Genomic DNA, 25,957 nt, shown 5'->3' with positions numbered 1-25,957 from the left:
ACTAGCACACCTCTCCTCTTAGGTGCACGAGGCGAGAGATGCGAATCATGACGGGACAATCAGAAAAATATCTAATTTTAAAAAAGAGGATGTTTCATAGTATCAAAACGCTTGTTTGTTCTCAAAAGCAGCCTAAGGCCGCAAAGGGATGAAGAGCCAGTGGGAGCCGAGAATCTCAGAGAATTTAGGGTTAGGATCGCCGCGATGTGGGGAGGGGCCGCGGGCTGGTTCGAAGAGGTGGTGAGGACAGGTCTCAATAAATATAAATACACGTGTGTGGGGTCACGGTGCCCAGCATGGTGCAGGGGTCTCCTCTGTGGAATTCTAACAGACAACGGGAGAAGGGGGCCGGCAGGGCGGACGCCCATGTCAGGGTTCAGCCTGTTCTGGTCCAAGAGAAATTCGACAGTCTGCCAGCTCCACGCGTGGCCTCAGGGCCCATCCATGGGAGGCTGAGTTGGATATGTCATTCCAGAAGAATAAATTACAGAGCCTTCCGGCCAGGGCCGTTCCCTGGCTCACCAATGCGTCCCAGAGGGAGCCCAGCATGTAGGCAGGCTGGAGAGACCTTGTTCTCAGCCCTGCCAGCCTCACGTCTCAACTCTCGCAGGAGCGTCAGGGCTAGGGGAGCCAGGATGCTCGTCCGCTCCCCGCTGTCCTTTTACTTGGGGAGGTCCCACAGGCTTCCCATGGAGGTGGGTCAGGGCCCTTCTTCTGGAACAGCCGGCTCGGTCCGCTCCCTGCGGGCCCGGGTTCCTGGGCAGGCGTGGCTGCAGCTCAAAGGAGGGCTATGGGCTTGTTCCCTGGGGCGCCCAGGTACTGAGATGGGGAGGCGACAGCGGACGCGGCCACACTGTCGGGGGTCGAGTATGTGGCGTACAGACCCGTTCCCTGCGAGTCTGGGAAGGACTGGTGGCTGCCGCCAGAGACGGAGGTCAGGCCCGAGGCCCCCAGCTCGCAGCCGAGTGGGGAGTCCGCGAAGGCCCCCAGCGCGTCCAGGCTGAAGCCCTCCTCCTTCATCTCCTCCCAGAGGTTCCCTGTCAAAGACACAAGCGTTTGGGGGAGCTACCTTCCTGCCAACAGACTCGAGGCTCATCCTCAGTAAGAGGCAAGACTATGCACAAGCGGGATTTAAGGCCACATGTTGGAGGAGAAAGGTGTGGAGGAGCCAGAGTTCCGGCCCCGGGCCCCCTCCCACCCCGCAGGGGTTCCTTGGCAATGTCACTTCCAGCTCCTTGGAATGGAATGGAGATGATCAGAGATGGTGCCCGAGGATCAAACAAGGGGATGTGTGCAAGCACGCAGCCCTCCTTCAGCAGAAGCTCACGGTCAAGGCCCAGGACACACAATGGCCTCCCTTTCCTTGGGCGGTTTCACTAACAAGAATCCAGGGCGGGAGGCAGGGAGGTTCAAACATACCCATTTCACGGCTATAACTGACTTACTAACTTGCTGACTAACCTGCTAACTAGTCCATTTCCCTCACTACATGCGGAATTCCTGAGGGCAGAGGATGTCTCGGCCACTGGCTGGCACACAGTAGGTGCACCAATGCTGGTGACTTAATCATGAGCCTTCACTGAAACCCGAGCTTCCCTTGTTGATGCCTTTGTTCCTTCCTTCCTCCCTTCGTTCACTCCCCATGGATCGAGACTGACCGTGTGATGGGCAGTGGGGCAGAGCGTGGCCTGGCCTGAGGTTGGCACATGCAAGTGGAAGCAGTTACTGATTGAATGTTTGGGGTCAGACAGACCTGGGTTGAAATCCTGGCTCTGCCACTTACTAGCCAGGTGACCTCAGGCCAGTGACTTCCTTTCTCTTTGCCTCAGTTTCCTTATTAGCTGAATGGGGACATGAAATGGCAGTGACCTCATGGGACCGTTGCAGTGCTTGGCATGGAGCTTGGTATACAGTAAGTGCTCATTAAATGCTTGCTGTGATTCGCTACTCCTAGGTGGTTGAAGGAGTGAGCTGTAGGGGAAATGCAGAGTCTTCCTCTCCCTCCCCTTCCCTGTGTTTCCGGCACCCCAGCCTCTCCCCTCCCGGTCTGTCTCCATCAGCCCGTTCCCCCAACTCACCCTGCAGAGCGAAGTCCATGATGCTGGGGTCCAGGGCATCCACCTCGGTGCTCATGTCGGTGCTGATGTTGATGAAGTCCACAGGGGCCCTTCCCATGGCGGGGTGTGGGCAAGGGCTAGGGCTCAGGTCCGGCAGGGCGTGCAGGGGCGGGGTCTGGGCTGGGGCGGGAGAGTCTGGGGCCAGATGTGCTTGGGGCTGGACCTGGTGGTGCAGGGGCACTGACTGCAGGGACAGAGTCATCAGGGGCTGGGGCGGCAGCTGGGAGACAGCCAGGCAGCCATGGGCCATGGCCACTGTGGTGGCGTGGGTCAGCACAGGGGCCTCGGGCTCCCCCGGCTTGCCAGGGCGTCGGCAGCTCTCTGGCCGGTCTGAGATCAGCTTGTCTAGCTCCTCTGCAGGAAAGGGGGAGAGGTCACTCAGAAGCCACCGTGCGGTTCCAGGGCCCCAGCTCAGGCCTGGGTTCAAATCCCAGCATTGTCACCTGTGTGACCTTAGCAAGCCTCTTGGACTCTCTGAACCTCAGTCTCTTCATCTATGAGGTGACATCATATACTCTGCACAGGGTCGTTGTGGAAAAGTACTGAAATCACAAACTGAGTAGTGACTTTGAGGAACGAGGGGAGGCTCAGCTAATAACATCAGTTCCTCTCACTGCGACAGCGCCTTAAAGGAAAGCACAGTCGTGCGCCACAGGACGACATTCTGGACAATGACGGACTACATATTTGAGGGTGGGTGCTTAAGATCAGGACCGTAGAGGCCCGGTGTGTAGGAGGCTGTCCCATCGAGGTGTGTGTAAGTCCCTCCACGATGGTCACGCAACGAGGAAATCGCCTAACAATCATTTCTGAGAATGTGTCCCCACTGTAAAGTGACAGGTGGCTGTGCTGTAACTGCCAGACTGTGCCAGAACCTCCTAACAGCCCTGCAAGGGGAGGCACAGCAGGGGCTGCCGACTGGGACAAATTTATTAACATGCGAGGGGCCCTGGCACTCCCTGCTACTGGAGAGACACGAAGAAGCGTTACTGTGGGTAAAAAATGGAATCCTCCTCAACGCTCCTGGATGGAAAGGAGACTGAAATCACTCTTATTTGTGGTCGTTGCCTCGTGCCTCATGGAACGCAGCGCAGTTTTGAGACTGGACCACTAGGGTCCCGAGATCTATTTGGGTCACACTCATTTAAGAAACAAGGACACTTAGACTCTGGAAGGAGAAATGGCCCGCCCAAGATCTCACACTGAATGTGTCCGGACCGGCCCTGGGACTCAAGCCAGCCCCCAGAGCTCCCTGTGGGGTGGGGGTCATGTGGTACCCCCTCAGCTGAGGGTCTGTTGGATCCCGCTGTGGCCCTTCTCACCCGTCATTGTTCGTCTCTGAGCTATCCTCCCGTCCCCCTGCACACCCGAGCCTCAGACACGGTGCCAGGCCGAAGTCTCGCAGTCCTAAGGCTGGGCAGGGTCAGCCCCCGTTTCACACGCTCCATTCCTATGTCCCCGGTAGGCCCACTCCTTCACGTCTCTTAATTTTTTTTTTTAAAAAGCAGATGCAATATTTTTTTCTAAATATAAAAGTAATTTATGAACAGGGTAGAAGATTTGGAAAATAAAGAAACACGTGAAGAATGTAAAAATTATCAGTGGTCTCTCCATTCAAGTAAAGATTTTGGTATATTTCCTCCTCCTGGTTTCTCTCTGTTTCTCTGTCTCTCTCTCTATATAGTTATTTATGTACATTATGTATGTGTTATATATGTATATACATATAATACAGATAAAACATACATACATATATATATATAAATGGGCATGGATGTAGATGCATTTTAAAATATGATCATGCTGGCTATATTAATTCGTAACACGTCTCTTTTCACTTATTGTAGCAGGAACATTTCTTTATATTCCAAAAATATTTTTATCTCTAATACTGGCATGATATGACATTCTATCTACTTAATCCCCTATTGTAGGCGGTCTAGATTGCTTTCAATTTTTTCCTCTTAGAAATAGATTTTGGATGGATAACTTTGTTCATAAACCTTTTGCTCAAATCTTTCATTTCCACAAGATAAATTGCCAGAAGTAGAATAATCGGGCCGATAAATGCGTACAGTTTGCATGGTTTTGATACATTAGTTTGCCCTGGAAACGTTTAACAACTTCCATCCCCACCAGCTGTCTATGAAGGTGCCTACTTCTCCACTTCCTGGCCTACACTGGGTGTTATCATTTTATTACTTTTTAAAACCTCAGCCAATGTGGTGGGAAAGGTAAAAAGCGGTGTCACCCCGTGGTTGTTGCGTTTGGCATTTCTGTGTGAGAAACCGGGGTTTGCTAGTGATGGTCAACAGCTTTTCATGTGTTTCTGACCAGGCTCCTCAATTTCCCGGCCACTGGAGACGGGGGAGGGAGGTGTATTCACAGGAGGGGGGTTCACGGGGCGCCCGCCTGTGACCCCGCCATTGTGGCTGGGCCCGGCCACCGGCTGGGCAGGATGTGCTGCGTGTGTGTGTGTGTGTGTGTGCGCGCGTGTGTTGGCGCGGGCCCAGGCCTCACCGGGGTTGGCCATGCTCCGGTGGATGGCGGCCAGGTCTTTCCGCTTCCACTTGTGCATCTCCTCCTCCATCTTGTCGATGCGCGCCAGGTTCAGGGCCCACAGGCAGCCCTTGCGCGAGGAGCCGCCCATCTTGTTCTCCACCTTCTCGAAGCACTTGTTCAGCGACAGGTTGTGCCGTACCGAGTTCTTCCAGCCGTCGGGAGCCGTCTACGGGAGACATGGGCACACAGGAGACGCCCTGAGAGACCTCCCGATAAACCCTTCCTCTCCAGGGGCATCGCAAATGCGGGCCTACAGGGGCAGCACACAACAGTGGGCGGGGTAAAATGACAGTGTCCGACAGTCCACCTCCACGTGGGAATACACGAGAGAGCGGTGGGGACTGTGGCAAACGGAAGGGCCCATGCCCTCATTAAAGGGGCAGCTGTACTTCAGCTCCAGCCAATGGTTAATACCCGAGGATGAGGCTCAGGGTTGTCGGATCTTCCACTCGCTCTCCCCGACTCGGGGAGAAAGCAAGCGAGATGATGCTAAAACACGGATAACCAGTCCAGTATATTAAATGCCAGTCATTGTTAAATACCCATTACTTTGTTATTAGGTAACCAGGTATTTTACAATGCACTTAATACCCTAAACACACACACACACACACACACACACACACACACACGCGCGCGCGCACTGTGCTGCAATAATTCTGCTAAGGACACTGTCCAGGCTAGCAACCCCAAAGCTTGGTACCCTCTGACCTCCTGCTCCTTTTTTTCCTTTGATGCCAACAAACATAACACTCCTAACGGCCAACCATGTGCCATGAGCTGCCAGGCGCTTTACACGCAGAATCCTCACTAACCTCCCAGCTGGGTATCATTCTCCCCATCTTACAGATGAGAAAACTGAGGCTCAGAGAGGCAGAGGCTCCCGCCAGGTCTGTCTTTTGCCTCATTATGTTTTGCTGAGTCTGTGCTGACTAACTGGGTTGGCCTTCTCTACCCTTTGCCCCTGGGATGCCTGCAAACTCCTCTTCATCTGTCAGAGCCCACCTCAAATGCTCCCTCCTCTTTCTGAATTTCTTTGCTCATATCTATGCAAGTGCCCATGTGCAGGTGTCTGTGGACATAATGGGGCCCAAAAGGGTGGCCCAGTTTGGCCTGCAGCCACTCCTGGGCTCTAGTCATGCCAGGGAGAGGCCAGAGCAGCTCCAGCACTGCTGCCCGGGGCTGGGGCCCCTCACCTTGAAGTAGGGGAAGTGCTCCTTCATAAAGCTGTAGATCTCGCTCACAGGCAGGCTGCCAGTCTTGCTGCTCTTCAGGGCCATGGCGATCAGACAGCTGGAGGCAAAAGGTGGGGCGGCTGGGCATGAAGGCATCTGGGCTGACAGTCCCAGGTCCCCTCTGCCAGGAAGCCTGCCCTGGTCGACCCCACAGGTAGCAGCCCCCTCGTAATCAGAGTGTGAGCCCTGGATACCTTTTCACGGCCCTGCCCTTCTCCTTGACCCTGAACTCAGCCCTTGATACTGATTTGAGAAGGCTGTCTTCATCCCCTCCCCATAGTGAGCCTCTAGGCCTGTAGCCTCTCACTAGGCTGCTTCCCCTCTCCCCAGACTCCTGTGAGATCCACAATACTGTTATTTTGATGACTTATTCTATGACAGGGAACTGAGGCTCAGAGAGGCCAAGCCACTTTCCCAAGGCCTCACAGCTTGTGAGTGACGGAGTGGGGCACTGGGCTCAGTGTCTGGAGTGGTTTCTCAATGCTGGGGGGTGACAGACCACATGATGGTCCTTCCTGAGAGCAGGTCCCCCCCGGGGGTTCCCCACTCCCCAGACCTCCTGTTTGGAAGTCTGGGCCACCAGCCCTTGCTGTCCGAGATGCCCTAAGGCAGCCCTCAGCCCTCTCCTCCCCGAGCCCGCCAGCCCGCCCTCACCTCACCTGTACGAGTAGATGGGCTTGGGGTAGTGTTTGGGGTGCAGGTCCTGGGATGAATGCACGGCCCCGTGGGGCTGGGGGTAGGGAGGCCGTGCCCCAAATGGGGGGCCACACAGGCCCACAGGAGGGCACTTCCCACAGGCGGGACAGGGGAAGGGTGGCAGAGAGAGAGAAGGTGAGAGAGAAGGTGAGAGAGAGCATAAGCCACTCAAAAACCCCAGCCCAGCCCAGCCGAGTCTCGAAAAGCGAGATTGGGGTTTCCAGCCCCAGGAGACGACCTGCTCCCCAGCCACTGCAGGGCTTGGGGGAGAACTGAGTAGATGACCCCATGCCGTGGGTATGGTGGGAGCAGTATCATCGTGTTCCGGGTGAGTAAACTGAGGTTCAGAGAGGTCCCTGGCCAGCCCAAGCCAACGGTGTCTGCCTCCGAGTCCTGGGCCCCTCTGAGCCCCAGTACCTGCTGGGCGCCCAGGGGGAGCGGGAACTGTGGTTGGGAGGCGGGAGAGTACAGCTGTGGAGGGTCCTGCAGACGGGGTGAGGGCTGGCCCCCCACAGGGAACTGGCTCATCTGCTGGGACCAGGAGAAGAGGAGACAGAGGGTCAGGGTGGGGGGCACCCCAGCCTGGGAGATACTCCTGTTGCTTCGGACCCATGTGGTAGCACTTACGTTGGCTCCATGGCTGGCCAAGGGGCCCAAGCCCAGCACGCCTTGGGGGCCCATGCCAGCCGGGCCGTGGAGCAGGGGACCTGGGGTGGCTCCCACATGCAGGTCAGCTGCCCCAGCCAAGGCTCCTGCAGGAGGGAAGCACAGAGACACCGCTGAGCTGGAGGAACGGTGGCCACGGGCCCAGACAGCCCAGGCCCTGAGGACCTCCAGAGAATGGAGCCATCCCCACCATTGGTGCCAGGTGCACAGTAGGTGCTTGGCACATCACTTCCCTGGGGTGTCGTGGTGAAGAGTGGGTTCCTACCAGCTGTGTAACCTTGGGCCATCCTCAGTTTCCTCATGTGTACAATGGGGTTACTGATGTTACCCACCTGTGACGTTCTTGTGAGGGTTACCTGAGACAATGTCTATAAAGCGCTTAGCACATTGCTGGACACCTGATAACATCGCAATAAATATCGGTCTCTAATAAGTCATAATGATGGTGTAATTATTACCTCGCTCCCTGTCCTCCATGAAGTTCAAACTCCAATTCTTTGTTCCTCTCTCCTCAAAAGCGTGTCTTGGTTCCCCAGAGCCTCTAGGTTTAGGTCCAGATGACTCTGTGCCTCCTGTCCCCTTTGCCGAGCCTGCTCCTCTGCCAAGGGTCAGCTCAGAAACAGCAGAGGTACACACCCACACCCCATCCAGCGCTCTGCCTGTGCTAGACATTGCTGATCTATCACAGATTCTCACTGCACCAGGAGATTTTAGGGAGCTGCCTCCAATCAAGCAAAGTTGCCCTGCAAGGGGATCCTGCCCTCGGGCCGTCTCTCCCAGGAAGCCTGGGTCCCTCAGCTCTCCTCCAAGCTCCAGCTGCCACCTGGGCTCATCGTTTGTGCCTTGGTCTGTCTGCCTTGTCCTTCTCTGACCAGGCCCTCAGCTCCCTGAGAACTGGGACCACATCTTGTGTGACTCAGGGCTCCAGACACCTGGCACAGTGACAGGCACACAGGAGGCGTGTGGTGACACAGTGAGGAGGAAGGGGCTTCCTTACTTCAGCTACCATTTATTGAACACCTACTGTGTGCAGCATGCTTTCTACTCTGAATGCTCACAACACCTTATCAGGGCAGTTCTTTCAGCACAGATGAAGAAACAGGGCGGAGGGGAAGGCACTTGCCCAAAGTCACACAGCTGTCCCCTGGGGGTTCTGGATCACAGGTTGACAGACCATGGCTGCAGGACGAATCTGGCCCACGCCTGTTTTTGTAAATAAAGCTTTATTGGCACCTGGGCACACGCACGCGTTTCCATATTGTCGATGGCTGGTTTTGCGCTGCAGCGGCCAAGTTGAGTAGTTTCATCAGAGGCAGCATCGGCCACAGAGTCTCAAACATTTCCTACCTGGCCCTCTATAGAAAGAGTTCGCTAACCTCCGCTATGGACGCTTTGGCCAGGAACAATTTGTCCAGTGAAGGAAATACTGCCAGACACTAGTTTTTCAACTGTTGGTACTTTGAATGTACTGGTATGATTGTGTTTCTTCAGCGCTTTCTCTGTCTCTAGGCATTTAATCCACATGCTATAACTGCAACCAGCTGCCATTTATTGAGCACCTACTGTGTGCTGGGCCCTGCGCTTCGTACTTTCCATGTATCATCTGTCTGAATCTCCAGATCAGGGGTCAGTCAACTTCTTCCATGAAAGGCCAGATGCCAAGTATTTTAAGCTTTGCCAGCCTTGTGGTCTCTATCTTCATTTTGTTACAATCCTCCAAAAACGTACAAACCGTTCTTAACAGAAACGCTGTACGAACACAGGCCACGGGCCGCCTTTGGCCCTCGGGCCATCGTTTGCTGACTGCTCTGGCTGTTCACCGTCTCCCAGCGAAGGGGCAGGTCTGACTGCTTCACTGAAACCTCAGTTCACGCGGGGCCCGGCACACAGTGGTGAGCAAATGACTGAACCACCTCCCTCGGAGGAAGGTAGAATCAGTCACGTTCACAGACGCGGAAACAGGCTCGGAGAGAGAAAGAGAGAGAATGACCCGGCCACAGCCACACGGCGGGTGGGTGGCGGTGCTGGCCTCTCCCCTGCCCGCAGCATCCTCACCCCGCCCCACGTTGCCCCTGAGGCTACCTGGGTGTGGGTGTGGTGCACTGGGGCCGCCCAGGTCCACACGGCCACTCGCCATCTGCTGCAGCCGCGGCACGTCCACCGCTGTGAGCCACGACAACGACTGCAGGTCCCCAGGAAGGTCATCATCACTGCTGGTGGCCAGGAGCCTGCAGGGAGGGACAGGAGCTCAGGCGGGGAGCTGAGTTCAGCTCCTGGGGGGCTCCCCTACTTCTGGAATCACCCCCTTGGCCCCTCACCTCCTCGGGCCATCCTCGCCGTCCATTCTGCCCATCCCCAGGGCTGCACATGGGAACCTGGGCCCGGGATCCCCCGTGTGGCAGCCAGATTGCACATCCTCAGATGGTTCCTTCACTCACTCACTTACCACATCTCACTTAGCCCCAACCAAGATAATAAACTCTGATGTTTATGGAGCAACTACTGGGTGCCAGGCACCGTGTCGAGTCCTTCACAGGCATTAACCCATTGAACGCTCCCAGTCACCCTATCAGGTGGGTAGTATTGTCATTATTCCCATTTTACAGATGGGGAAACTGAGGCTCAGAGCACTGAGCCACTTGCCCAAGGCCACATGAAAGAGGAAGTGGTGGGGCTGGAGCCCAGGCAGCATGGCCTGGAGCCCAAGCTCTTCACACGACCCCAGGCAGCCACTGCGGCTGCAGTCAGGACCCTTGCCCACCACCCCTCAACAGCTTCACGAGCAGGAACATCGCCTTCCATGGAAGGAAAAAGGCTGCCCATCTGGGATGCCAGACAGGGACCCTGATCTGGGTCACCCTGACTCCCCGGCGCCCCTGAGTCAGGCTCTCCATGGGGCTCCGAGGGCCCGGGGCCCCACAACAGCATCTTGTCCATGTTATAACATGGCTGCAAACCGGCCAGGAGCTCACAGCAGACCCCACTGCACCTGCCGTCCCCCAGCTGGTGCTTTCTGGTTTGTTGCCCAGAGGCCCACGGTCCAAATTCAAAGGTCCAAGTTTCCAAACTAGGTGTCTCGGGGCCTCACAGAGAAGAGGGGAGCCTCTGGATTTCTGGTGCATCTGACAGAGGACCCAGTGGGACACCAGCCTCTGCCCTCCTACTGGCTGCGCGGCCGCCTCCCACAGGTGCTCCCCTCCTCCTCCCCCTCCTCCTCTCCTTCCTCCTCTCTCTGCTAGTCTCTCTCCGTTTCTCTCTCCCTGTCTCTCTCCCCTCTCCTTCCCTTCTCTCCTGCCTTCTCTTTCCTTGTGCTTTAGGGCCACAATTAGCGTTGCCATGGCCACTGCGGCTCAGTTGTCCCCGGGCCTGGGCCCTCAGCCCACCGAGCTGGCATCAGGTGACTGCCCGGCTGTCCCAGCGATTGGCTGCCTCGTAGGAAAACAGGGCCTGGAAACGATTTGAAAACTCGGTCGGCCCGTGTCAGTGGCAGCAGTTGGCCCGGCTGCCGTCCCCTGGCGGCCCATTGTGTGACAAACGACTGTTGCCCCTGTGGCACGTGGCCCCATTGTCCTGGGTCTCGATGCCATTGTTTCTGCAGCCCCCCGGCTGCCGCCCCTTCGGCCTGCGCATAACTCATCTGGCCAAGTGACAGCCATGGCCCAGGCCTGGGCAATGCCATCTGTCCCCTTGGGCCCCTGGAGACCACGGGGTGAGGCCGAGGGGCAGGGCCTGGTGTGTTGCCCGCACTCAGGGCTGCCTGGCTGGCGCCCACCCACCCTTCCTCACCCCGTGGCTGGCCAAACATGTCTGGTGGTGCATGTCCCACTCATGCTCCGTAACCTGCTGTACCTCCCCACTGCCCTCACCACTCTGCCTGCTGCCAAGGCCACAGGGAGAAGTGGAGGTGAGCCCCTGCTGGCAGGTTTCTCAAGGCAGGGTCCACTAGAGCGCCCTGAATGGCGTTGAGGGCTTGTAGACAAACCAGATTCCTGGGCGCCATCGTGGAGCAGAAGCTCTGGGTAGGTGAGTCTGACACAGTACACGTGGCGGTTAAGAGCTTGGGCTCTGGGTTCTAATCCTGACTTCTGCTTACCTGTGTGTCCTTGGGCCACTGACTTCACCTCTCTGGGCCTCAGTTTTTGATCTGTAAAATGGGGTAATAATGGTTCCTTGCTCATAGGGTGTCGTGAGGATTAAATGTGTTATCGCCTGTAAAGACCCGGAGGAGTGTCTGACGTAGGTGTCATTCATATTAACATCAACATTAATGTTAAGGATAATATGAGCCAGGCCCTCAGGGGATTGGAAGTACCCGGAAGCTTTGGGCTCTGGGGTCACACAGGCCGCCTCTGTGGTTGCTCCCACCAGCAGCTCCCATTTGTTGAGCACACCCTGGGCTACCTGCCATCCCCACTTTACAGACAGAGAAACAGACCCTGAGCTGTCACTCAGTGCCCTGAGCCTGTTTCGGAATCACACGAGGGACCTGCCTGGCGCAGCTGAGCGCGGAGCAGGGGCTGAGGGCACAGTGCTCTGCTCATGGTTCTTTCCTTAGTACTTTTTCCGGCTGTTTGTGAGTCCCACTGCCTCCCCATCACTTCGGCCCCCTCCCCACTCCTGTGGGACCCAGCAGCAGCCCACCCGGTGCACCCAAGCACGGCTGCTCCCTGCCTCTGCCAGTCCCCTGCTGGGCATGCCTGCTGGCTCTTCCCGCCCCCATCCTGGAGGCTCGCTTCCAGCTCCGTCTTCTGGCCTCTTAATGCCGGAGTCCCCTCAGGCATCATTTGACCCTACCCCTCATTTTGCCCAGGGAAACCAAGGCCAAGAGAGGGGAAGCAGTTTGCTCCCAATTTCACAGTCCAGAAAAGGACCAGGGCTGGGGCTCCTTCCAGCCCAGGAGCGGCTCCTCCTCTGGGAGGTCTTTGCCACCCAGATCCCAAGCTCAGGGACCCCTCTGTGTCCTGACTGCTCCCTAGACCTCGCCAGGGCCAGCAAGCGCCGCACAGCCATCTCTGCCCTCGCTCTGCCTCTCGGCTCACTGAGGGCTGGCCCTGAGCCCCGTTTCACCCTGCGTCCCGCACACAGTGGCGCCACTTAAATGCCTGCTGGGCTGGTTGAAATAGGCTGACCCCAGGCCACCAGCCCAGAGGATGGCGTGACAGTGACTGTCATGTCCAACACTTTTAGTTCCCACAGAGCCATCCTCTGCTTCTTTGAGTCCCTGCGACAGCCTCTTGGCCAGGGAGCAGGGGGTCCCACTTTACAGATGGGGAAACTGAGGCCAGATTGGTGACAAAAAATCATGACCAGAACTCGAACCCGGGTCTGCCTGCTCCAGTCTCGGGTGGTTCCTGCAGTGCGAGAACCAGGCTTCCTCAGGGGAGGGCTCCCGCCCTGAGTGGGGTGGCAGCCAGGGCTGTGTGAAGCAGCCTCTTCAGGAGCTGGGTCCAGAGCCGAGTTCGAGACTCAGCCCAGACCCTGGAGCCGCACCTGTGCACGATGGGGCCCAGGAAGCTGTATTTTAGCGACTCCCAGCAAGGCCCTGGGGGAAGGACGGCCCTGAGAGGGTGTGGCAGGGGCGGGGGCATAGCTCAGGTTTGACCGGACGGCTCTGGGTGCAAGTCCTTGTGACCCCCTGGCTGCAACCTTGGACAAGTCACTGCGGGTCCCTGAGCCCCCGTTTTCTCATCTGGAAAATGGGAGAATGGCAGTCCATATCTCCCTGGGTTACTGTGATGATCAACGGAGATGGTGTGTCCCCAACTTTGGGCCCAGGCCTGGCTGCTCATTCTGGGGGTCGGTGGCCAGGCCCTGTTCCCCTGCTGTCCCAGGCATCCCAGAGGGGGTCTGGTCCCCCCTCCTGCCTGTGCCAGAATGTTGGCCCCCATATGCCTGCCCCGGGCCCCCCCAGCCCTGCTGCCCTGGAAGTGGATGTGGGTGCTCTGGAGCTCCGCCGTGGGGTCCGCTGGCCCCGCAGCCTGGCTCCTTCCTGCACCTCACAGGGTCGTCTGGCATCCAGGCACCTCTTCTCCATGCGTCACAGGGACCAGGAAGTGGCCAGGGCCTAAGTGGGAGTGTCACATGCCCGCTGCCCGGCCTGGGTCCTTGGCCGTCTCCGTCCCCTTCTCTTCCACCCTCTTCTGTCCCCTGCAAAGAGGCGCATCAGGGCAGCCCCCTCTCCAGGTGACGTGGGAGGGCTCCCCAAACCTCTGCCTCACCTGTGCCTGGGGTTCCCTCATTAAAGATGCCCCGTGTACCCCATCCTTGTTCTCCCTAGTGATTCATTTGAGGTGACGTACGCCACAGGGTCTTTGGCAACTGTGACATGGGAAAGACCTCTTGGTTCACAGCCATAGGCCCTCAGATTCCCTGCTGTAAAATGGGCGCGGATGATGATAATAGCAGCAACGCTGGCACCCCCCAGGGCTGGCGTGCGGGGAGTGGGTGAAGCGGCTTTGTGAACCATCCTGCCGTCCACGAGGGTTTGGGATGAGTCCCTGGTGTGCGTGCGTGTGACCCTGTGTCAGTTTCCCAAGCGAGCCGGTTTCTCCTCTGCTGGAAAATGACAGGATATTTGCAATTTAAAGGAAAAGGCGAACCCCGCGCCCTGCCCTGGCATCTCCAAGACCTGTCGTGCTCACTCTCCGGGGCGTCTCTTCAGCCTCTGGGGGACGAGGAAATCCAGCCCCTTCTCCCCGCGGGTCACCGTGTGGCAGGTGCCTGCCTGCCTGGGGTCACCTCCAGAGGAGGCTACAAGAAAGGATCCTCTGTCGGCTCCCTCCAGCCCCCCAGTCCCCACTGCACCCTGTCCTCTGTCCTGACCCTCTCCCACTCTCTCCTTTTCTGTGTCTCTGTCTTTCCGTCCTCTCTGTGCCTCTGTGAATGTTCTCCGTGTTTCTCTGTCTCTCTGTCACTGTGACTGAGGGGCCCTGTGATGAGGTCCCGGCCCCACTCTTCCTGTTTAGGGACATCAGCTCTGCTTCCAAACCTTCCCGAGCCTCAGTCTCCTCATCTGCAGAATGGGGTAACGACAGTGGCAGAGCGCCCACAGGAGGCTCCTTGTAAGCGTCCCTCCCCTCTCCTCCCCCTTCTCTCTGACATGGCATGCAGCCCCCCAGTCTCCCACAGACCCGTCTCTGTCCACACACTCGCTAATCCTGTGTCCCCACCACCAGGGCTGCCCAGAGCCATCCGGTCACGCTTTCTGGGAATAAGACCGGGTACCTGCAGTTACCGCTCCCCCCACCCCAGGTGCTTCCCGCACACCCAGTGCTGGGAGCCGTGGCACCCCCCCGCCTCCGGCCGGCTCAGGTGACCCCACGCTCCAACCCGGTGCAGGGTGTCATGGGCCGGGAGGCCCAGGGCCCACTGCAGGCCCCGGATGAGGCCAAATGTTGACCCTGCGCCTCCACCTCCATGGTGCCTTCCTCCGTGTCTCTGCACCTTCAGTTCCCTGACAAAGGACACCTTTCCTTCTCCCTCTCTGCCCCTCTCAGCGTCCCCCCTTTCTTGAGCCCCAGGGAGCCCCCTAGCTGGCCACAAGCCTCCGCCTTCTCCTGAGCCCGGCTGGTATCCCCAGGAGGGCAGGGGTTGTGCCCCCAGGTCTTGGGGGCCCCAGATCTGGCAGGGCAGAGGCCGGGACGGGGCTGAGTTGACTGCTGCGTGCAGGTGGCCCCAGGAGAACGTGATGCTGAAGCAGGGACCTCGCACCCCCTGAGGGAGGAGCCATGCCCCAGAGCCCAGCACAGGCCGGCACACGACGGGAGCGCCATAGTCCTCACGGATTAGACAAATGAGCCACAGACCAGCTTTCCAGATACCCCACTCCAACCCCCAGGGCCAGGCAGGGTGGAAGGCCCTGCTTAACTTTATTTAATTTGTGGACACAGCTTGGGATGGGTGAGCCCCTTGATATGTGCCCGGCCTTGAGCTAAAGTGGTTACAAGACCGACCTCATGTCATCCTCACATGAGCCCGAGCAGGCAGATGGTGTTATCATTGCCACCTGCCCAGTTGCCAGATGGGGACACTGAGGACCACAGGATCCCCCAGCCAGACACTGCGTTGGCTACAGCCCTACCGTGCTGTCTCCCTGCCCTTTGAGGAATGGGTGAAGACATGCGCTGAATTCTAGAGGTCCCAGCTCTGTGCTATATAATAGGTAGCACTAGCTGCATGCAACTATTTCAATGTAAAATCATTAAAATTGAATAAAATTCCAGATTCAGTTTCTGCGTCATACCAGCCACATTTCAAGTGCTTAGTGGCTGCACACAGCCGGTGGCTGCTGGACTGGATAGTGTAGATGCGGCGCATTTCCATCATTGTAGAAAGTTCTACTAGGCACAGAGTCTGGAACATTCTTTTCAATGTTGATGGAAAAATCTGTGGTGTTTTTTCACTGCCTTTAAACAACTGGAAATTTGATTGGGGTTTGGGTTTCAGGAGCTGATTTCATGGAATCTGGAGTTTTAGTGTGTTTCCTTAGAAAAGATGCCCCCACCAGCAAGGAAGTTACAGGGAAGGGCTCTGTAAAAATGGGCAACTCACAAAGTAGTGAGCTCTCCGGCCCGGGAGCATTCAAGCAGGAGCCGAGGGATGACCTGTCAGGCTGCTGCTGGGGGAAAGATGAGCCCAAGCTCCCTCCAGCGTCCCTTTGGATGGGTGCCCCGTCAGTCATTGGAGCAGCCTGCAGGCAGACCCCGGGGCGCATCCCCACAGTTCTGTCCTCCTGGGAAGCCCTCTCCCTCCCCAGGCCTCAGTTTCCCGTGTATAAAGCAGTCGTGGCAGAGTAGAGGTCCCCTCAGACCCCCGGCTCTCGGGCTCTAGGAAGGTGGAGGAGCACAGCGGTCAGGAGCAGGCACGACCCCCAAGGCGGGCGGAACTGGGCTCTTCCTGGGGGCGCGACTGTCACCTGCCCTGGGCCTCCGTTTCCCCACGTGTAAAATGGGAATCCTGATAGCACCTCCGCTGAGGTGCTGCTGATCGAATATGACAGCAGCTCGTTTAAGCATCAGCTCCGATGAAGCATCTGGTCTTCTGCTGAAAGAGCAGTTACGCTATTAGTTCAGGGGTCCTGAGGGTGACCCCTGACAGTGCGCCCTTCTCAAACCAAGTGGGGGGTTTACCACCAACAGGGCGTCCTCATTAGTGACTGGAGAGCTTTTTGGACAAGAAGAAAATAAAAATTTTCTTTCTATCTGGGGCTCCCGAGTCCCCTTCTGATTTCTGTGGTTCACCAACAGCTCCCACCCCACACAGGGGGCACTTCTTGCTTTTCAAAGCTCGGCCACATCCATCTTTTCCTTGTGAAACACACACACCCCTTGGGGCCATCATCTCCCCCTTTCACGGATAGGAAAGCTGAGGCCGAGCCAGGGGAACTCCCTCAGCAGCCTCCCACCTGAGCCTCCCCTGGCCTGGACTTCCCCAACTGGAACGCGAGGAGGGTGAGCCCCTCCCATCTTTCTGGGGCTGCCACGGGGACATACAGCCTGCAGGGCCGCCCGGGGTGGGGGACCGCAGAGGGAGGCAGCCCACCTCTGCCAGGAAGTAGGGGATGCTGAAGGCATGGCCCCGATCTGGAGGGGTCAGAGCATGGAGTGTCCGGGAGGGAGCAGAGCCTGGCTAGGAGCAATGTAGCACCCTGGGAAAATCAACAGGAGAGTAATCCTCCACCAGCAGTGTAACCATCTGGCCCCCATGGCCGGGGGCCTACTATGTGCTTATCACTTTACCTGTGTTACCCGTGTCCTTGTGAGTTTTGCTCTGAAGGCTCTGGGCCATCAGAAGCCCAGGTCCCCCACAATGCCACATTCTGAGCCCATCTCAGCTGAGGACCCCGGGCCCTGGGGCGCCCCCCATTGCTCTCTCTCTGGCAGTTCAGCACAGTGGTCACAAGGGCAGGCTCTCGGGTCCACCAGGCTGGCTTTGAATCCCACCCAGCCCCATCTGCCTCTGAGCCTCAGTTAGCTCATCTGTAAAGTGGGGGTGCTAACACCTGTACCCCTGTTGCAAGGTGTCTCAAGGATTGAACGGGACGATGCAGGTGGGCCACTCAGCCCGTGGAGGTGCGACGCCTGGCAGCGGTTCACATTATCGTAAACATCCTCTGACTAGCGTGGATGCGGCGTGGGACGGGCTCCGTGGGGAGCAGTGTGTCAGACACTCAGTAAGCACCTGCTTCACTCCACAAACGTTTCCTGAACTCCTGCTTGCCAGGCCCTGGTCTGCCAAGCAGACAAAACTCCCTCTGTCCAGGAGATAACATTCCAGTTGACCTAGGGACGCAAAAGGAGGGGCATCTGCCCTGTGGCGTGCCTGCTTTCCTGCAGCCCTCTTAGGTCTGCCCCTCCCTCGCCTGCCCACAGCCTGTGCGTGGCTACTTATCATAGCCCTATCACGGATGGGATGGCTGAGGCCCAGAGAGGGGAAGTGCTGCCCCTCAGCCTCACAACACAACAGCAAAGGAGCTGGGATTTCAACCATCCACCCCGCACGCAGCCTCTTCACTCGGACGCTCTGCCAGTTGGGCTGAAACAAATCAAACTGCGGGCAGGAAGGGCAAACAAGTATCATATCGGTTTTAGAAGGATGCGCCTCCATGGTGACAAGGCCACAGTCAGGGGACCCTGGGTGGCCCTGGGTGGCCCTGGGCAAAGCAAAACACCACTGGAGGCCATGGCTGCCATCCTACATGAGCAGGGGGCCAACCCGACAAACACTGATTAACGATGCCCTTAATTCCTCAGTTGAGTTGCTGGAGGGATGGCAGATGAGCAGGGGGCCTGGATTCCAGTCCCAGCTCTACTGCTAATGGGGTCCTCATGCACATGACTCAAAGCCTTCAAGCCTCAGTGTCCTCGTGTCAGAATAGAGGTGATGATAGGGGCCGCCCCTTGGTTCAGGGTACATAAACCACAGTGCAGTATTTGTGGAATGGATGGATTTCACACCCAGCGCTCAGTGACCTTTTAAAAGGAACATCAGTGCCGGTCACTGTCCTTAAAACCCATCAGGGGAGGAAGAGTCCAGCTCCTTGCCATGGTCTGGCCCTTGGCCATCTTCCCCACTCCCCTCCTGCCCCCTTCTCTCCCATCTCCTCTACTCTAGCACACCTGTCGATTTTTTAGTTCCTCAAACATTCTAAGTTCTCTTTGCACATGCTGCTCCCTTTGCCAGGAATGCTGTTCCATGCGCTCATTCACAGATGGCTCTTTCTCATGCTTCTGATCTCAGCTTAAATGTTGCCTCCTCTGAGAGGCCCTTCCTGGCCACCCGACCCTTGTGGTCCTTCGTGTGTTCGTCTGCAAAACAGCTCGCATTTTGCAATGAGGTGTTCATTTCCATGTGTTTCCATTCTTTCCACTCTAGGAAATCAAGGACTGGGAGGCCGTCTGCTCTGTTCAGCACCCAGCACAGGGCCTGGCACCCTGCGGGCATTTATTACACACCTGCTGGAGTCGGGGAGGGGGAAAGGATCCCCCAGCCCAGCCCAGCTCCAACACATTTTGCATTCCCCAGGCTCTACCCATTTCCTGCCCAGCTTAGACACCACCTCCCCCAGGAAGCCCTCCCAGACCAGTCCAGCATCTCTCAGTCTTCCTGCCCCTGGAATGATGATGCCGTTAGCCTCTACACATAGCAGAGACTCCCCAGATCACTCGTCAATTTCACACGGGCGTCTCTCCTTGTACACCCCGCCTTCTAGACGCTGAGCTCCTGGAGGACAGGAGTGACTTTGTCCTACACCTGAGGACAGACCCACAGGGACCAGCTCAGGCTTTCATCCTTTCATTTGACAAATATTTGTCCACCTGAGGAGAGCTGGACCCCACGGTCACTGTCCTTTGTTGCTGGAAAGGTGAAATGTGACAGTGCTAAGGGGCTCGGCAGGAGCGTGCACAGGGCCGTGCATATTGGTGGGTGGACTGTGGTTTCTCTGGGGACCTTTGCCTGCAGAGCTGGAATCCAGAGCCCATATTTAACCCTTTATTTCCTATCTTGGGGTTCCTTAGTGTTGATGCAGCAATTGTCCACTGGAAGGAACATCCGTTTGGGGTTCAAATCCCATTTCAACCCTTTTGTAGCTGTGTGACCTTGGGCAAGTCATTTCACCTCTCTGTGCCTCGGTTTCCCCATCTGTAAAATGGAATAATACTAATAATTACCACCATCAAGGGTGGCTGTGAGGATAAGGTCAGATAACCTGTAGGACAGGGCCCAGCACACAGCAGGTGCTCAAAGCACATTTCTTCCTACTTTCCCACTGCATTCGCTCCTCTTTTTTTTTTTTTGTGAGGAAGATTAGGCCTGAGCTAACACCTGTGCCAACCCTCCTCTATTTCGCACGTGGGACACTGCCACAGCATGGCTTGATGAGCGGTGTGTAGGTCCACACCTGGGATCTGAACCCATGAACCCTGGGCCGCTGAAGCAGAGCCTGTGAACTTAACCGCTGTGCCACTGGGCCAGCCCTGGCGTTCTCTCCTCTTGCTTTGCACGGCCACTGGGAGGGGTCTGCCCAAAAAATATTGTCTCTGGGGCAGCAGATCACCATCCCAGCAGTACAGAGGCACGCCTGGCCCCACCTGGGATGTCACTTCCACTCTGATTACACAGCGGTTTCCCCTGCCTTGCTGAGATGTGGTTAGTAAGAACTGTTACATCAGCACCAACTGTTCTTGTTCCCAGTCCAACTTCGACACAGAAGGGATTAAGCATTCCGTGGAGGTGTTTATTTAGCTAACATTTTGTAACATCTCTTGTAACCGTTTACAGGAAAAAAAAGAATCAAATGTCTTGTAGCAAGCTCAGAAATTCCCAGCTGGGCCAAGAGTAAGCGCAATGTGAAATGACTTAATTAGGAATTAATTTGAAAAAGAGACTCTTTCCTTTCTAGAACTCGGCTTGGTTCTTGGGGGTGTGTGTGCACATATTTCTGGGTTTCTAGGGGGTGGAACCACAAGACCCCAAAGGAGGGCTGGCCCCTAGGAAGGCCACCTCTCTTCCTTGCCGGCAAGGTCACCTGAGGAGCTGTTCAGGCCAGCCCGAGGGTGAAGGGGTGGAAGGATGTTGGGAGGGTCACCGCCCCTGACAGATGGAGCCCCTCCCCTGCGCAAGGAGTTTCCCTCTGATGGGCGGAGCCACACTGATAAGAGACTGAACCATCGCCACACGCAGCTCAGCGCGGGGCTTAAGAGGAAAGGCAGGCACCGTCTGCCTGTCCTGGTCCACACAGCAGGATTTTGTCATCCCTTGAGCATGAAGCCTTCCTGTATTTCCATGGATGTATTATTATTCACGTGATATTTATCCGACCATCCATCCACCCAATGAATATTTATTAAGCATCTACCGTGTGCTGGGCGCTGTGGTTCACAGATGAGAAACCACTGTCCAGAGAGAGGAAGGGCTTTGCCCAAGGTCACCTCATTTCTCAGAGGAGGGACTGCAGAGGGTCTGGCACAAGGATCTGTCAGGAGAACCGCTGAGCCACGTGGCCCTGGCAGCAGGCGAGGCTCCAACGAACCAGCAGCCTACCTTCTCTTGCCTCTCTGGGCCTCAGTTTCCCAGTCCATAAAAGGAGGTTGTTGGACCTGACCTCTAGAATAAGGTCCAAAAGTTGGGGCAGGTGGTTAAAATCTGCAGTTCGGCCCCTTCCCGAATGTGTGCCTTTGGGCAAGTCGTGTCCCTGGGCCGCAGTATCCTGGTCTGCAAAGTGGGCTCCTGCCCGCACCTCCCTCACAGTTGTTACTAGCAAGATAAAACGGGATGGTGCACTTGCTAAGGAGCTTAGCAGGTGCCTGGCACACCGTAGGTACTTAATAAGTATTTCTCAGCATCTGTAAGAGTGGACTTCACCCCAGCCTTTGAGCCAAGGGGAAACAGGCGAACCCACGTCAAGCACAAATTGTCGGCTGTTGCCTGCCTGGGAGGTCAGGGCTGGTCCCCACCCCCCGACACCGGCCCCTGGCCCCAGCATCATTCGGCAGGGAGGCTGCTGCCAATTTGCTGTCTAGGCCTGGCCACTGACTCCTGACAGCTCCCCGGGGACAGGGCAGCCGCCTCCAGCTGCTGTCCCCCCCCCCTCCTCCACGCACAGGGCCATTGAAAGTTAACGGTCAAATGGCCCCTGGGGATAGAGGGGCTGGCGGTTGCGTGGAGGGCTTCAGGGGGCTGGAACCAGGCTGGCCCAGCCGCCCGCGTGGTCCTTGGAGTGGTTCTCTGGAGACGTGGGAGGGCACATCAGAAGCCTATAACCTTCTCCTGGGCTGTTACGCAGGGAGAAAAATGGGAGCGGTTGGAAGGGACGGGCGAGTCATTGCATTATCCTAAGAGCCCCCTCCCCCTCCATGAGAAGGCGCTCCGTCCCAGGCCTGGCCGAGCACCTTTTCTAGATGGAGGCGCAGAATCCCGCCAACAACCCAAAAATTGGGTCCTCTCCTTGCTCCATTTCACAGAGGAAGAAACTGAGGCACAGAGAGGGGTGAGGAATTGTCCAGGGTCACACAGCTGTAAGGTGGTGGAGCAACGTCTTCTGTTCCTGCACCTGTGCTCTTTACCAGTAGGATGGGGGTAGGGGGTGGCCACCATACCATCTGGGTGCGACGGCCTCAGGTTCAAGTCCCCACTTTACCCATAACCAGCTGTGTCATCTTGTTAAGCCATTTAATCTGGTGGAGGCTCAGTTTCCCCAACTGGCAAATGAGCACAAAAGTGCTGCTGTCGTGGAATGGTTACGGCACAAGACAGGCAGGTAGTAAAGGGCTAAGAAACCACCAGCTGCTATTGTTATTATTATTATTATTACTATTATTTTGTTCTTCTGCCTTCTGGATATGCTAGCTGTTTAACACAAGAAAACAGCCCTGAATCCATGCGAATAGGAAAAGTCTGTGCCAGGGCTTGGGGCTGGTGGGAGCCCCTGCTGGGCGGTCCTTGGGCACCTGGATTCAGGGATTCCCGCCACCACGATCCTCTACGTCCTTCCCCAAGGGCCCTCCATCGTGGAAGGCCCGCTCTTGCAGACAGCTGGGCTTTTTCACGTAACTAGGTCAGGACAACAGCAACTCGTGGTTCTGTGTCTCCTGCTCTGCGAGCTTTGTTGGCTTAGTCCTCCCGGCAACCCCACGGGGAGGTGTCCCTGTGTGCCCATTTTAAAGATGAGGATACCGACGCAAGTCACATGACCTGTCCAAAGCTGGATTTTGCACCTTCATGCGTGGACCCCAGAGCAGCTGCCCTAATGGCGTGACGCCCCAGCCTCTGGCGCTTTTATGACCATAAGAATCTTTGGTTCTGAGCTCTTCCAGCCGGCCCAGCTTTCTCACAGGCTTCCAGCTGGGAGGGCAGAAGGAGAGCCACCCTGGATACACAGATATTTTCATAGCTATTGCATTTAACTCTTTCGAGGCAGCTTTTATTTGCCCCACTGTGCGGAGAAGTTCAGAGGTGAAATTGCCCAGGACCATGCAATTGGCAAGTGGCAGAATCAGAAATCATTATTTCATCTTTATAACAATTCCGTGCAGTGAGCACTATTTCTAGCCCCATTTTTTAGATGAGTAAACTGAGGCTCAGGGAGCTCCACAGGGCCAGGGCAGCTGGGATTATAACTGACAGCAGAGGCTAAATTCCTCACCCTTGGGCCGCCCCCACTCCACCTGCCGTGACATAAACCGTTTCAGCCCCGGAAGGAAGCCTGGGGTGGGGGGGGGGGGTGTCTCTGGTTGTGTGACCTTGAGAAAAGCTCTCTGAGCCTCAGTTTCCCGCCTGTACAACCAGGCTCATCAGGGCAGCCTCCCAGGCTGAGGTGAGTGACAGGGAGAGGGGGCTGGCGTACAGTAGGCGCTTATAAATGGCTGCGTGCCTGGCTCACATTTGGTGTCCCCGCTCCACACACCGCAGGCTCTCAGCAAGTATCTGTTTGAATTTGTGGCCTCCTTTGGCTCTCAGAAGGAAGCCTCCCTCTAATTGGGGGCTGCGGTCCGCCCCAGAAGGCACTGCTGGTGAGTGGCAGTGGCCCCGGGGGGCCAGACAGCCCCTGGGTAAACATGGCTGATCCGAGGTGACAGCCTGCTCTTCCCAGGCCAGGCCCTGTCCCGTCCCCACTCCGTAATCCCACGAGTTGAGGGAGCTGTGCACCCTGCTTGCCTTGGGGGTGGGCCCTGGGAACCAGGTCAGGCCGCCCCCCCAGACTCAAGGGAGAGAGGCTGCGAGGGGACTCCGGGCCCTTCCTCCTTCTCCTCCTCGCTCCTGTTTGTTGTGTGACCTTAGACAAGCCCCTTCGCCTTTCTTGGCCTCAGTTTCCCCATCTGTAAAATAAGGAGGCTGGACTAGTTGACTCCCTAGGGGCCTTGCTAGTTCTGAATTTTGAAGACAAAAAGGTGAAGGGCGCTCCCCACCCCCACCCAACTTGTATCTCGCTTCATTTGGTCTCAAAAAATAATTTATTTTCGCCTGAGTCTCCACCTAATTCATTTTCAAACACATGAGACCTAGAAGGGACCTTAAGACGATCTAATTCAAGAGCATCATTTAACTAAGGAGAAAGTGAGGCCCAGAGAGGGCAAGGGACTTGCTGAAAGTCACGCAGCCAGCCTAACAACTCAGGAGTTCTAACTCATAACTTTTCCAACATCCAAGGAGAATGGAAGCCAGTTCTGCCCCAGAAAGCTTTGTGGAGTTGGGGAGCACTTCCTGGAGCCCCACTGGGGCCAACGGAGGGGAAGCAATAGCTGCTGTTGTCCTCTTAACGTTCACCAGGATGCCCAGTCTCTCACCCAGGAAGGCACCTCTCTTGGAGGGTACAAAAGATGGCAGGCATTTAGTGGTCCCACTGCCCAGGCCACAGGTCCCCCACAGCCTAAGAGATACCAACTTTGAAATCATGACCTTCTGGCTCTCCTGCAAAATCACAGAATTTAATTTAACGATAGCGCTTGGGCAGCTTCAGAAACCATAAACAGCACATAAACACCTTAAGCAATGAAAAAATCCGCCGTTTGTTATGGCTGAAACCCTCACCTGTATTCCTGTGGTGGGGGGTGGCGATGTTGCCCTGAGTTTCGAATAATTCCTGACATCATGGATGAGATGTCACTTTCTATCATCTCCTTGGGGAAAAGACAAGCAGAAAACAAAGCTCCCATCAGCAACGATGGACAGGGCAGAAACCCACAGTTTTCCCACAGTTCAGAAGGATGGAGCTCAAACAACTAACAGAACACTTTTTCTAAAAAAAAAAAAAAAAAAAAAGAGGGAAAAAAGTACTAGAGGATTCTTGAGCGTCACACGTCACTTTCCCAGGGCAATTCTACAGGGTTTTAGAAGCCAATGAAGAAAATGGAATGAAATTCCAGGTTCTTTCGAATTAATGAGGGAAGGACAGAGGAAGACTCTAGAATCCAAATGTCAAGTCTTGGAAAATGTGGACTCACAAACTAGGAGCCAGAGAAACCTGATTCCCTTCCAAGCCTTATGTTTTCAACCGCAGCTCAGTTAGGATCACTTTGAAAATAAAAAATAAACCAAAAAGGATAGCTTGATGTGTCATGGATGTTTCTCTGGGGAAGCCAAATTCCCACTTGCAAAGGGGCTAGTCCCCGCAGGGCCGGGCTCTGGAAATGCCCTCAGAAATGCCACATGCTCTTGCCGGAAAACCAGTCCAATCCCAACCCCACCCCCGCCACACACAAACAGCCCTAAAAAAAATTCCCTAAGTTTCTCAAACTCCAAGCCTGCAATGAACACAGAAACCCACCCAAGACTCTCAAGTCCGCCCCCAAAAGTCATTCAAGGATTCCTGGGAAGGAGACAAGGGAAGCAGGGAGAGGCAGCTCCCCCAGCCCCTGCCCCGGGTCTGCGCCCTGGAAAGGCGACGCAGGGCGCCGCCCGGGCGGAGGGAGCGAAGCCGGCGCTGCAAGGCGGTACCTGGAGCCGATCCTCGCCGGGCCGCCGCCGCAGGCGCTGCCGGGGCGCGCGGGGGTGTCGGAGGGGGGCTCCCTCGCGCTCGCCCCTCGCGGTCCGCAGTTTGGCCGCCGTCGCAGCTCGAACCGTTTTTAAATTTCCCTCTCTGGAGCTGTCCAGCTCAGAGCATGCGCAGTAGCCGTGCGGGGGGCTTTTCCCCAAGGGTCAGCTGCAGGGCAGGGTCAAGGGGATCGCACGGGCGTTTGCCAGCCGCCGCGAGCCCTGCACGCCCCGGGGCTCTGGGTGCGGTGGGGCGCAGGGCTAGGGACACCCCTCTGCCAACTTTGCCCACAGTGACAGCCCCTGCATGCCCGCGAGCATGCGTGGAGGAGCCGTGCGAGGGTGATTTGGGCTGGAAGAATTAAGTTGCAAAAGGATGCTGGGTGTATTAAGACTTGCCATCCGTCACTGCCCGAGGGAAAGGAGGTGGGAGGGCGCAGAGAGCTGTTGCAAGCCCCTTTGTCCGCCAAAGCGGGGACGAGCCAGGAGGCCGAGCCGGGGCCCCAGGTAGACGCGGAGCGCGGCCACCTGTCCCTTTAAGAGAGCTGCGCCCGCGCGGCTGGCGGCGGGAGGGGGCTGCGGGCCGGGCGCCTCCACCTGCCGGGGCCGCGGGGGAGCCGGGAGTGCGCGCCCCCGGCCGCGCGGAGAGGGAGGCGCCCCGGAGCCGGCCGGGGCCCCGGCTGTGGCGGTGGCGGTGGCGGTGGCGGCTGC

At 56.7% G+C, this 25,957-nt stretch overlaps 1 protein-coding gene across 1 annotated transcript; it reads right to left on the bottom strand.

The window, feature by feature from the left end:
* Nucleotides 1-750: 750 nt before the first annotated feature.
* On the bottom strand, nt 751-25,428 carry FOXN4 (forkhead box N4). The gene is made up of 10 exons (XM_046641454.1): nt 25,211-25,428; nt 24,305-24,393; nt 9,359-9,504; nt 7,238-7,362; nt 7,028-7,141; nt 6,574-6,701; nt 5,876-5,972; nt 4,638-4,845; nt 2,079-2,471; nt 751-1,037 (listed from the first exon to the last, which is right to left on the bottom strand). The coding sequence occupies exons 2-10, from the start codon at nt 24,388-24,390 to the stop codon at nt 778-780; spliced, it is 1,557 nt and encodes a 518-aa protein (XP_046497410.1). The 5' UTR covers nt 24,391-24,393; nt 25,211-25,428; the 3' UTR covers nt 751-777.
* Between the last annotated feature and the right edge of the window lie 529 nt (nt 25,429-25,957).

Source organism: Equus quagga, chromosome 15 (assembly GCF_021613505.1).
Source record: "Equus quagga isolate Etosha38 chromosome 15, UCLA_HA_Equagga_1.0, whole genome shotgun sequence".
Taxonomy (NCBI): domain Eukaryota; kingdom Metazoa; phylum Chordata; class Mammalia; order Perissodactyla; family Equidae; genus Equus; species Equus quagga.
The sequence above is the reverse complement of the archived record's forward strand: the minus strand, read 5'-3'. Positions and strand labels throughout refer to the sequence as shown.

Bases quoted from the DNA above. Each gene is read 5' to 3' on its own strand.
- FOXN4 (XM_046641454.1), bottom strand. From the start codon at position 24,390: ATGATAGAAAGTGACATCTCATCCATGATGTCAGGAATTATTCGAAAC. The intron at 5,973-6,573 runs GTGAGGTGAGGG...TTTTGCCTCCAG, and splicing joins AAGCCCATCTACTCGTACAG to CTGTCTGATCGCCATGGCCC. The intron at 1,038-2,078 runs GTGAGTTGGGGG...TGTCTTTGACAG, and splicing joins CATGGACTTCGCTCTGCAGG to GGAACCTCTGGGAGGAGATG.